At 48.9% G+C, this 11,009-nt stretch overlaps 1 protein-coding gene across 2 annotated transcripts; it reads right to left on the bottom strand.

The window, feature by feature from the left end:
* Nucleotides 1-350: 350 nt before the first annotated feature.
* Nucleotides 351-10,996, bottom strand: DPH2 (diphthamide biosynthesis 2). 2 transcript variants are annotated; one of them, XM_029617861.1, is made up of 7 exons: nt 10,828-10,996; nt 10,006-10,178; nt 6,383-6,495; nt 5,193-5,413; nt 2,959-3,624; nt 1,958-2,140; nt 351-1,128 (listed from the first exon to the last, which is right to left on the bottom strand). In XM_029617861.1, the coding sequence occupies exons 2-7, from the start codon at nt 10,159-10,161 to the stop codon at nt 992-994; spliced, it is 1,476 nt and encodes a 491-aa protein (XP_029473721.1). In that variant the 5' UTR covers nt 10,162-10,178; nt 10,828-10,996; the 3' UTR covers nt 351-991. The 2 variants fall into 2 exon arrangements, with proteins under 2 accessions (XP_029473721.1, XP_029473722.1); XM_029617862.1 differs by having other exon boundaries at nt 10,751-10,842.
* Nucleotides 10,997-11,009: the final 13 nt, after the last annotated feature.

Here is an 11,009-nt window from a genome sequence, read left to right as displayed (position 1 = left end):
AACCAGCGCCGCCCTCCCGCTAAACGACCGCACGAACGGCGAAAACGACGGCGAAAGTGAGAGAGAGCCGGCGCCGCAAGGTCAGCAGAAAGAAAGAAACCGCTACTGTTTTTTTTTTTTTTTTTTTTTTACTTAGGCGCTAGCCGTGGTCCTGAAGTCTTCAGCTCCAGCGGGGGTGAGTGAACCGGGCTCCCCGGTGTCACCCCCGACGCTGCTGCCAGCACAGGCCGGGTCCTCGACCCTCAGCAGCGGCCTCGACCTGGAGGGGATGGTCCTCTCAGGACCTTCCAACCCTCCTGGGAGGCTCCCCCGACGGGAGACTTCTATCTTCTGCTTTATCTTCTTTCTTCTTTTTTTTTTTTTTGCAAACCCTCACTGCCCTAACTACTTAGGACTAGAGAGAAAAAAACCGAAATAGATCCCTGACTGACTACCCCGAGCCAAAACAACCAAGGATCCCCGAGACTGTGGGTGGACCTGCCCCATCTGCTGGAGACAGAGAAAGACTGAGGGGCTGTGGGTGGCACCTTACTATATGTAGGGAGCCCGTCAAGTTTTGCTCTGTCTCCATCTGCTGGTGCGGAGTCACAACCCAGGTGTCTGGACTGATCCGGGTACGTACAGGGAATCTAAATTTGGTTTACAATATCTTTATTTCTTCTTTCATCTATCATTCTTACAAATGTATGAGACTTTATTATTATTTCTGTAAGACTCTCAGGGTACAAGGCCTGGAAGAGCTGGCACTGTTCTCTGCCCCTGCTGGAGAGAGCTTACAGTGCCCTGGAAGGCCACGTGGTGCAGTAGGAAAGGGTCTTCCGCTCACACAGCTGTGCGTTTTGGTAACCGCTGGGGACAGAGCCATGACCAAGGGGAGAGACGTCAGCAGCTGAGGAGGACTCTCGCTGGGCTGTCAGAAACCTTCTCCAGGTCACATTTCGATGTCAGCAGGCAATGTCAGTGGATCGCTGAGGAGCTGTCCACATCCTGCTCACTGTCGTTTCAGCTGCAGCCCCTCCTCCTCATAGGCAATGGCGATTCCGCGCCTTCCCTCCACAGCCCTCGACACAGGAGTCTCTCCGAGCCGACGCTCCAAACCCTTCCAGCTCCGCGCGTCCAAGAAGGAGGCTAAACGAGGGGGGGAGAGACAAAGGCTGCTTAATGCTCTGCATGCACAGGCAGGAGACCTGCGGTCACGGAGCCAGGGCGCAAGGGCCTCTGTGAGCTCCATGAACGTGGCTACTGCGCCGGGCCTTTGCATGGGAGAGGAAGAAAGATAAAGGAAAGCAGGAGTATGAAAATTCATCAAAACGCCCCCCCCCCCCCCCCCCCCACTGCATGAATACACTCAGCCTCTCCCCTATGAGGAAAGACTAAAGAGGTTAGGACTTTTCAGCTTGGAGAAGAGACGACTGAGGGGGGATATGATAGAGATGTTTAAAATCAGGAGAGGTCTAGAACGGGTAGATGTGAATCAGATATTTACTCTTTCGGATAATAGAAGGACTAGGGGGCACTCCATGAAGTTAGCATGGGGCACATTTAAAACTAATCGGAGAAAGTTCTTTTTTACTCAACGCACAATCAAACTCTGGAATTTGTTGCCAAGAGGATGTGGTTAGTGCAGTTAGTATAGCTGTGTTTAAAAAAGGATTGGATAAGTTCTTGGAGGAGAAGTCCATTACCTGCTATTAAGTTCACTTAGAGAATAGCCACTGCCATTAGCAATGGTTACATGCCAGGTTCTTATGGCCTGGATTGGCCACTGTTGGAAACAGGATGCTGGGCTTGATGGACCCTTGGTCTGACCCAGTATGGCAGGCTCTTAGGTGCTACAGGAATTCATGGTGGTGGGAGCAGTTGCAGCATCTCCCTGCAGGAGGCGCTGTGGGGTTGGGACGTGAGCCTGGCTCTCACCCTAAGATTAATTCTGATCGGGATGAAAGAATGACCCTACCTGCAGGTCCTCTCTCTGCCAGTGCTGTCTCGCTTCTGTGTGCCAGCAAGGTGCAGTCAGGATCCTCTACGGTCTGCGTCTGAGAGAGATGAGCCGAGCGCAGCGCCCCTGTGATTAATGAGACGTCAGGAACTTCCCCTTCCGTGACATCTCTGGTGGGAAATTCTACATGAGAATGTGCACCTGCCAAAGAATCCCAAGGTTAAAATGTACCGGACACCTCGGTTCAGAACTCAGCTCCATTCCCTACCCTCGGACACAAGCCCTCTGTACAATACCCCCTGTACACTTACCCTCATTCTCCACAGCGCCTCCTGCTGGAACGACAGGTTTATCCTACACCACTCCCTAATGCCTGCAGTCCCTGCCTTTCCCAGCAGGAGTCACTGTAGAGAATGGTGCACGAGCACTGGGGTGGGTGTGTGTGTGTGTGTGTGTCTGTCTGTCTGTCTGTCTGTCTGTGCGGTCTCATAGCTCCTGCAGTCCCAGCCTCTCCCAGAAGGCGCTATAGGAAACGGTGCAGGAGCACGGGAGGGGAGTGTCTCACTGCTCCTGAAGCCTCAGCCCCCCCCAGCAGGAAGTGCTGTAGGGAATGGAGCAGGAGTGCTGGCTGTGGGGAGGGGCTCACAGCTCTGCAATCCCAGCTTCTCCCAGCAGGAGTCACTGTAAGGAATGGTGCACGAGCACTGGGGGTGTGGGTGTATGTGTGTGAGGTCTCAGAGCTCCTGCAGTCCCAGCCTCTCCCAGCAGGAGTCACTGTAAGGAATGGTGCACGAGCACTGGGGGTGTGGGTGTATGTGTGTGAGGTCTCAGAGCTCCTGCAGTCCCTGCCTTTCCCAGCAGGAGTCACTGTAGAGAATGGTGCACGAGCACTGTCGGTGTGTGTGTGTGTGTGTGCGCGTGAGGTCTCAGAGCTCCTGCAGTCCCAGCCTCTCCCAGCAGGAGGTGATCTAAGGGATTGTGTAAATAAGCATCTCACAGCAAGCTCTCGAGTCACTCACCTGGCAGCAGGTCCCTGTAGTCAGTCACATATTGCCCTGTCCACTCCCGCGCTGTATTGCAGGCCATGTCCATTTCATAGGGCGTAACCACGGGCCTGTAAAAGTCACTGGAGTCCAGGAGGGAGTTCTCAGGACAGGCTACCAACACATAGATGTCCACCTCCAGGAAGTTGGCCAGCTTGGCAGTGTTCAGTTTGCCCATGACGAAGGTGTAACTCTTTTTGCCTGCCCTGCGAATCCTGTCCCTCAGGTGCTGGATGATGGAGAGGTAATCGGTCATGCCCAGTGTGCCCACCAGAATGCCCACCACATTAGCATCACGGGCTCGCTCTATCAGGTAGAAGCGCCTCATCAGGGCTCTGTTCACATTCAGAGTCTCACGCCGACTCTCCCCTGTACGGGGGTTCAAGGTGGAAAAGGCGCACCGATTCCAGGTCATCAGGAAGTTGGTCAGGGTGGGACTCTCCCCCCCAATGTAGAACATGCTATAGGCCTCCAAGCCAAGCTGCCCAGCAATGGAAAAACGTCGCCCAAACCTCTCCACTTCCATCTCATCGGAGGTCACCTGAGAGTCCCTTTCACCAACAGAGCTCGGCGTCCCATCCAGAACAAGGCTGGAGAAGGAAACATGGAGATAGTCCTGACACAGCAAGGATGCCAGCGCTCCTGTGGAGACAGAAGGCCAAAGATAATCCCAAATCCATGGTCAAACACAACTTCACCCAATCCTAATGTCATATGGGTTCCATCTGTCTTTTATATACAGGGTAGAGGGGGCATTGAGGGAGCGAGGCTGCTGCAGACCGGGGCAAGGAGGATGGGCAGCGTGTGTGGAAGGGGAGAGGGGACTGGGGGAGCAAGACTTAATCCCCTGCTACAAATATCACCACACGCCATGGGTGAATGGATGTAAGAGAGTGAGATACAGGAGGGGCCGAAGGGATAAAGAGAAAATATAGGGTGAAATGGATACAGTCCAACCAACTCCCTCACAGGCTCCTTGCTTTGGATATATTTTAACTAGTTTTTAGTAGGAGTTTTTGTCTTCATGAAGAAAATAGGAAAAAGCATAAGCGCTGGCAAGTTAAATGTAAGACATTGATAAGACAGGCTAAGAGAGAATTTGAAAAGAAGTTGGCTGTAGAGGCAAAAACTCATACAAAAATCTTTTTTAAATATATCCGAAGCAGGAAGCCTGCGAGGGAGTCAGTTGGACCGTTACATAATCAAGGGGAAGTTAAGGCCATTGCGGAAAGACTAAATGAATTATTTACTTCTACAAACGAGGAGGTTGGGGAGATTCATGCTGAACCTGGAAGATGTGGTAGGCCAGAATGACAAACTGAAGAGTAGCAAATCATCTGGACCGGATGGTATGCACCCTAGGGTACTGAAGGAACTAAAAAATGAAATTTAAGATCTATTACTAGTAATTTGTAACCTATCATTAAAATCATCCATTCTACCTGAGGTCTGGAGGGTGGCTAATGTAATTGCGATATTTGAAAGGGGCTCAAGGGGTGATCCTGGAAACTATAGACCGATGAGCCTGACTTTAGGGCCAGAAAAAGTCATGGAAACTATTCTCAAGATAAAAATCACAGAACATATAGAAAGCCATGGTTTAATGGAACACAGTCAGCATGGCTTTACCCAGGGCAAGTCTTGCCTCACAAATCTGCTTCACTTTTTTGAAGGAGTTAATAAACATGGGGATAAAGGTGAACCGGTAGATGTAGTATACTTGGATTTTCAGAAGGCATTTGACAAAGTTCCTCATGAGAGGCTTCTAGGAAAAGTAAAAAGTCATGGGTTAGGTGGCGATGTCCTTTCGTGGATTGCAGACTGGTTAAAGGACAGGAAACAGGTACTTGTAAGCTGGATTGCCCACTGTTGGAAAGAGGATGCTGGGCTTGATGGCCACGCTGTCTGACCCAATAAGGCAGCTTCTTATGTCCTTCTGAGATAGTGTGCGACAGAGGGGCTGAATGGATACAGGAGATGACAGTGTGTGAGATATAGGAGATGGGGAACGGATATGAGAAATTAAAGCGTAAGGTTATTTTCAGCACAATTAAATGATGTTTCTGGAAACCTTCTTCTCTAGGACTCCCCCATTAGTGGCTCAGAACCTGCTCTGGGAATGACGGATAACCTTGATGTGTCCCATCTCTGCCCTCCCCCTCCCTTCTTTCTGTAGAGAGGAGCTGCTGCCCTGCAGAACTGTTCCTCACCCATGCTGTGGTGGTACGCCACGTCACACAGCACCACCACGCGGCTCTCCGGGTCAGGGTAGAGCTCCCGAAAGGCGGCCGCACAGCTCTTCACATTCAGGGGTTTGCGGCCAAAGACGTATGCGACGGGCAGCCTGCTGCAGGGGCTGAGACACGCCCTCCCGTAGTGGAGCACGGCGTCGGCTCCCACGTGCTCTGCAGCCACCTCGTCCACACAACAGCTGCGGGGGAGACAGAAAGAGGCTGAGGGCCAGAGCACACAGCGGAAGCAAACGCCGAGGTCCGGCTGAGGACCAGAGGAGCCAGGATTCAAGGCTCCCCGCGGCTCCTTTGCCCTCCGTCATTTCTCCCGAGGGAGAGTGGGAGTCACAAAAAGGCGGTAAATATCAGGCGACAGGAAAATGGCCACCGCCCAGGCCCACGCCACCACCACTGCCTATCTGGGAGGGGGGAGGCAGTGTGTGAGGAGGGGTCCAGGGTGAGAGGGGGGCAGATATTGTACAAAACGGGGTGTCCGGAGGGCAGAGGGTCTTGGCTTTTTTCAGTGAAGGGACAGGGTTGGGGGAGGGCTGTTTTTTTTTGGGGGGGGGGGTTATTTTCACTACTATGAGCCACCTGCAGAGGGTGGGATGGAGGGGGGGCTATTTATTCTCATTTATATGCCACTGATATCAAAGCCTGCAGTGGCTGAGAAAATAAACACCCAATAAAACAATAATGAGGCCAATATACACAATCAAGCAGCAGATCAAAGCAATTATGAAATAAAATACAACAGAGAAAAATAAAACTTCATACATAAATTCTTAATAATGAAAGCATTTTTAAAGTGTCAGACAGGCTTAGAAAAATCAAGCTAAAAGCCTTAAATAGTTTACGCCACTCAATCGCCCTAAGCTGATGAGAAGAATATTCCAGAATGAAGCTGCAGCTATGGAAAATGCAGCGGCGCAAGCCACAGAAAGCCTGGCTTGTTTCACTGAGGGGACATCAAGCAGAGTCGTCTGGGATGATCTCAGTGATTGCCAATAACTTGGGGGTTAACATGGCCAGTTTCTATTTAACCCTCCACTGAACCGGAAGCCAGTGGAGGTCAACAAGCTCAGGAGTCACCAATGTGATGACTTTTCCATCAGACCTGCTGCCCTGCAGTTTGCCCTCCCTCAGGCCACCCCTGCTCGCTCTCTCACCTGCCGTAGGAGGTGTCTCCGAGGATGTACATTTTGGCTCCAGAAGCTTCCTCCAGTTTGGCTGCAACAGTGGCCGAGTCCCCCAGCAGCTCATCGGGGAACTGAAGCGCCACCTGCAGGACACAGAGGGAGAGGAGGTGGGGTCAGAAGCAGGAAGCCTGGAGTTTAACCCTTCATTTGCCGCATCCGGTCTCCTGTGTTCCTGGAACACAGCCTAAGGATGATGATAACTGCTGGCCGAGCCATGCTGGGGTTGTCTGTCGGAGGGACTGGATGAGAATCTATCTTCCCTTTTTGCTGCTTTATTTAAGCGTTCAGCGATGAATCTAGTTATGAAGCATTCGGCTGATCCATGAGCAACCCTACTTTCATTGCTTTCAACCTACATGTCCCCTGATGAAGGACTTATTCCTAACTTGGCCATGTTGGGAGCATCAATTACTCGTAGAAGATAGTCTAGTATTGGGACTACACCGGTTGAGAGAATTATTCACATCATATTATTTGCGGCTCCATATTTTTCATTTATAGTGCAGACATTTTTTCACAGCAAAATTGATTTTTTAAGGTTACATAATTTTTGGGAGTAATACACGTTCTTTGAGGCACAGCACTCTGCTTTATGTTTAGATATTTTGGTGGTTGGTTAATGATTATATTTCTCACTGGACGCCCTGGTTAGGTATTTCAAATGATGCACACCAGTCTGAAACCCCCACCATCCATCTCCACATATTTTTTGCATTTTAAGTAAATAGGGCAGCCTTGCCTTTAATGTAAGTTTTTGAAATTTAGTGGGGCTTGTTTTTGGTCATATTTGCACTCACGTTAGTGGTGATTTTGTTTGCATTTTGGGATCATAACCTTTGGAAGTCAACTGCAATTCTAGAAGACCCTTCTGTCCGTAATAAGAAACTGAGAGATGTTTTACAGCTCTTCCTTATCATCATCTTAGGAAGGAACTACACAGACGTAAAGGTAAACATAAGAATAAAAACCCATCACGTGATCCCTTTTTATTGAACTCAAAGCAAGGTATGTACATTACCTAGGACATCTGTTTAAGCGATTTAAAAAATTCAAATAAAAACTATAAAAAGTTAAAGATAAAACGGAATACATTTTTGGAGTATCTTTTATGGGTAAATATTCCCTTCCTCAGGTCAGAACAGAATGAGCCAAAGGTGACAGCACCAGGAAATATAAGAGAATCATAAAAGGCAACCAGTGATGAGGGGATGGAAGTGGGTTGATGGGTGATTAGAAGGTAAAAGAACATAAGAAATTGCCGTGCTGGGTCAGACCAAGGGTCCATCAAGCCCAGCATCCTGTGTCCAACAGCGGCCAAAACCAGGCCACAAGAACCTGGCAATTACCCAAACACTAAGAAGATCCCACACTACTGATGCAATTAATAGCAGTGGCTATTCCCTAAGTAAACTTGATTAATAGCCGTTAATGGACTTCTCCTCCAAGAACTTATCCAAGCCTTTTTTTAAACCTAGCTAATCTTTATTTCTGTACATTCAGGTGGACTAACAGGGTCACCACACTGCTGCATTAAAGATACTAAAGTATTTTTCACCAAGGATGTATGTTTGGCTTACAGATATAAAGAGGGAGGAAGGAGGAATAGCCTAGTGGTTAGAGCAGGGGGCTACGAACCAGGAGACCAGGGTTCGAGTCCTGCTGTCACTCCTTGTGACCTTGGGCAAGTCACTTTACCCTCCACTGCCTCAGGTACAAAAACTTGGATTGTAAAACCCTCTGGGGATAGGGAAATACCTGCAGTACCTGAATGTAAACCAATGTGATATCTCAGATCAAATGTCAGCATATAAAAATAATAAATAAAGAGGCTACAGCTGAGAAACCTGGAACCCTGCAGATCATTCTGTGTCCCAGCTGCTGTAACTGTACCTTATCATTAAATAAAATATGAAAGTATCAGTCTCCCAGATGCATTGTTATGTTCACTACATGGAAACAATATGAAGAATTCTTGCAAATATGACAGAAACATAAAACATATAAATAAAGGACTGAGTTGCAGCCAGAAGATCCCAGCTGGCCGTGAGAGCACTAAAGAGTATACACGCATTGACTGCGAGAAGCAGAGTTAACATTTCAGCACCCCTAACACAGCTCCTGCTTTACTTATGGCACCACTTCGGAGAGGACTGCTACAGTCCTTATTATAGGGATCCCCCTATAGACTGAGAACAAGAGTCTGTGTTTCCATCCAGGAAAGAAGATGGGGAAGGAAGCATCATGGCTGTCACAGGGAGCAGGTGGGGAAGGGGGGATCGATTGCCACAGGGAGCAGGTGGGGAAGGGGGATCATGGCTGTCGCAGGGAGGAGGCATCATGCTGCGACAGGGAAGAGGTGGGGAGGGAGTCACAATGTCCGTGCAGCACATTTCAGCAGCTAAAGTGGATCAGCCTAAGAAACATCAGGCTGCCAAGAGTCCAACATTAGAAATTCAGATGGCTATTGTGTGCTGCGAATCTCCGACTGTGCTGTAAATGATATGGGCTGTGTAATGAGGTCACAGATGAAGGTCACATGATACTATTGGATCAATCACATTGTTCAGGTTCTCCTTAGCCCAGTGGTATTCACTTTCAGTGCTCGAGGGCCACAAACATGATAGATTTTCAGGATATCCACAATGAATTTGCATGAGAGAGATTTGCCTCTACTGTATGCAAATATATCTCATGCATATTTATTATAGATATCCTGAAAACCAGGCCTGTTTTTAGCTCTTGAGGACTGGAGTAGGCCACCCCTGCACTAAACTAACACCCACCAGTCACTGTAGTACAGTGCATGTCACCTCACAGTCGGGCCGATACAGTACAGTGCGCGCCAATGGAGTATCCGATGGAGCGCACTGTTAGCCGCATTTGGACGTGCTAGCTTTACCCCTTATTCAGTAAGGGGTAATAACGCGTCCAAAACGTGCGTCCAACCCCCCCCCGGAACCTAATAGCGCCTGCAACATGCAAATGCATGTTGATGGCCCTAATAGTTATTCCTGCGCGATTCAGTAAGTAAACTGTGCAGCCAAGCCGCACATTTTACTTTCAGAAAAGCGCCTACCCAAAGGTAGGCGCTAATTTCTGCCGGCACTGGGGAAGTGCACAGAAAAGCAGTAAAAACTGCTTTTCTGTGCACCCTCAGACTTAATATCATGGCGATATTAAGTCGGAGGCCCCGAAAGTTACAAAAAGTAAAAAAAAAAAAAATTAGAATGGGCCCGCGGGCCAAAAACCAGACACTCAATTTTGCCAGCGTCCGGTTTCCGAACCCGTGGCTGTCAGCGGGCTCGAGAACCGACGCTGGCAAAATTGAGCGTCAGCTGTCAAACCCGCTGACAGCCGCCTCTTTTTACTGCCAGTCCTAATTAAAATAAATTATAATACTGAATTGCACGTTTTTACTGTATCGGCCCATGTGATATTGGATGTGTTACCGCTCACATAGATTCAGAAACGTATACTCAGTGGCCTCATGGTTCAGCACCAGGCACAGAGACTCAACAGCAAGGAAAATCCAGAGCTTAAGGCTTGAACTCTACAGCAGACTCTGAGCACCCCTGGCCTGTACTGATACACACCCTGTTGCACCGATGCTGTGCGATAAATGCAGTCGTCCTCTCAATCTCATAAACCTCATCAATCTCCCCGGAAGGGGTCGGGCTGTTATCCATTGCTGTGGCAACCAGGGGCCGCTGGATTGCTTCGGCACCATCACTGCTAAATTGCAAAGCCATGGTTACCTCAATGCCACCTGTGATAAAACACAGAAAGGCAAAAAAGTTTATTTAGGAAAAGACCCAGTCTCCTTTCTTCCCCCCCGACAAAATCTCAGAAAAGATTAACAATCTAGAATCTGCTTCTATGTTTATAAAATACTCTTGCCTATTTTATGACACCCAGGGTTACACTACAAAACACACCAGAACTCTGCTGACTTTTAGCAAAACAAAACAAAAACCATCAACAGGAGCAACACTGAAGAAAGACAGGAGGCTGAGGACCAGCTGACTCCCCTCGCTACAAGGTGAGAATCTTGAATATATTCGAAATGAGCCTCCAAATCACAACCTCATTTGGGAAACATAGCTTGAGAAGAATCAAAAGCCATAGCAAATACTGAGCTGGACTCGAATACATTATTAACTATAAGGTTGCACAAGTTCTTCAATTAATAAAGTATGGAGCCAGACTCCCGACCCCGACATGCGCCGTGCTTCGCAGCAGAACGGTCTCAAGGGGGTAACTATAAACAACATCGCGCATAAAAGCTTAGGGGATTAAACGGCTAAACAGGCCGGTGGGCGATAAGAGTATTTCCTAGACCTCTGGACTCATCTTCATATATTTAGGATTTGCTTAACACTCTGCTAAACAAAATTCAAAGGAACCCTCTCCCCTACCCCGGCGCCCGGAAGCCTCCCAGGAGCAGCAGTCTTACGACCCGAAGATCCACGTGGAAACCCCCACAATAGCAACTTCCGCAGCGGGCGAGGCGGGGCCAAGCCTCTTCACCAATCAGCAAGCGAGGCTAAGCAGAGCCCGAGGCTGATTGCGCTGAACGTTCAGGAAGGGGCGGCGCTAG

The sequence above is a fragment of the Rhinatrema bivittatum genome, chromosome 10 (genome assembly GCF_901001135.1).
Source record: "Rhinatrema bivittatum chromosome 10, aRhiBiv1.1, whole genome shotgun sequence".
Lineage (NCBI taxonomy): Eukaryota > Metazoa > Chordata > Amphibia > Gymnophiona > Rhinatrematidae > Rhinatrema > Rhinatrema bivittatum.
The sequence above is the reverse complement of the archived record's forward strand: the minus strand, read 5'-3'. Positions and strand labels throughout refer to the sequence as shown.

Coding starts and splice junctions, on each gene's coding strand:
- DPH2 (XM_029617861.1), bottom strand. CDS start 10,161: ATGGCTTTGCAATTTAGCAGTGATGGTGCCGAAGCAATCCAGCGGCCC. Junction 5,414..6,382: donor GGAGACACCTCCTACGGCAG/GTGAGAGAGCGA, acceptor TCTCCCCCGCAG/CTGTTGTGTGGACGAGGTGG. Junction 2,141..2,958: donor CTACAGGGACCTGCTGCCAG/GTGAGTGACTCG, acceptor ATTCTTTGGCAG/GTGCACATTCTCATGTAGAA.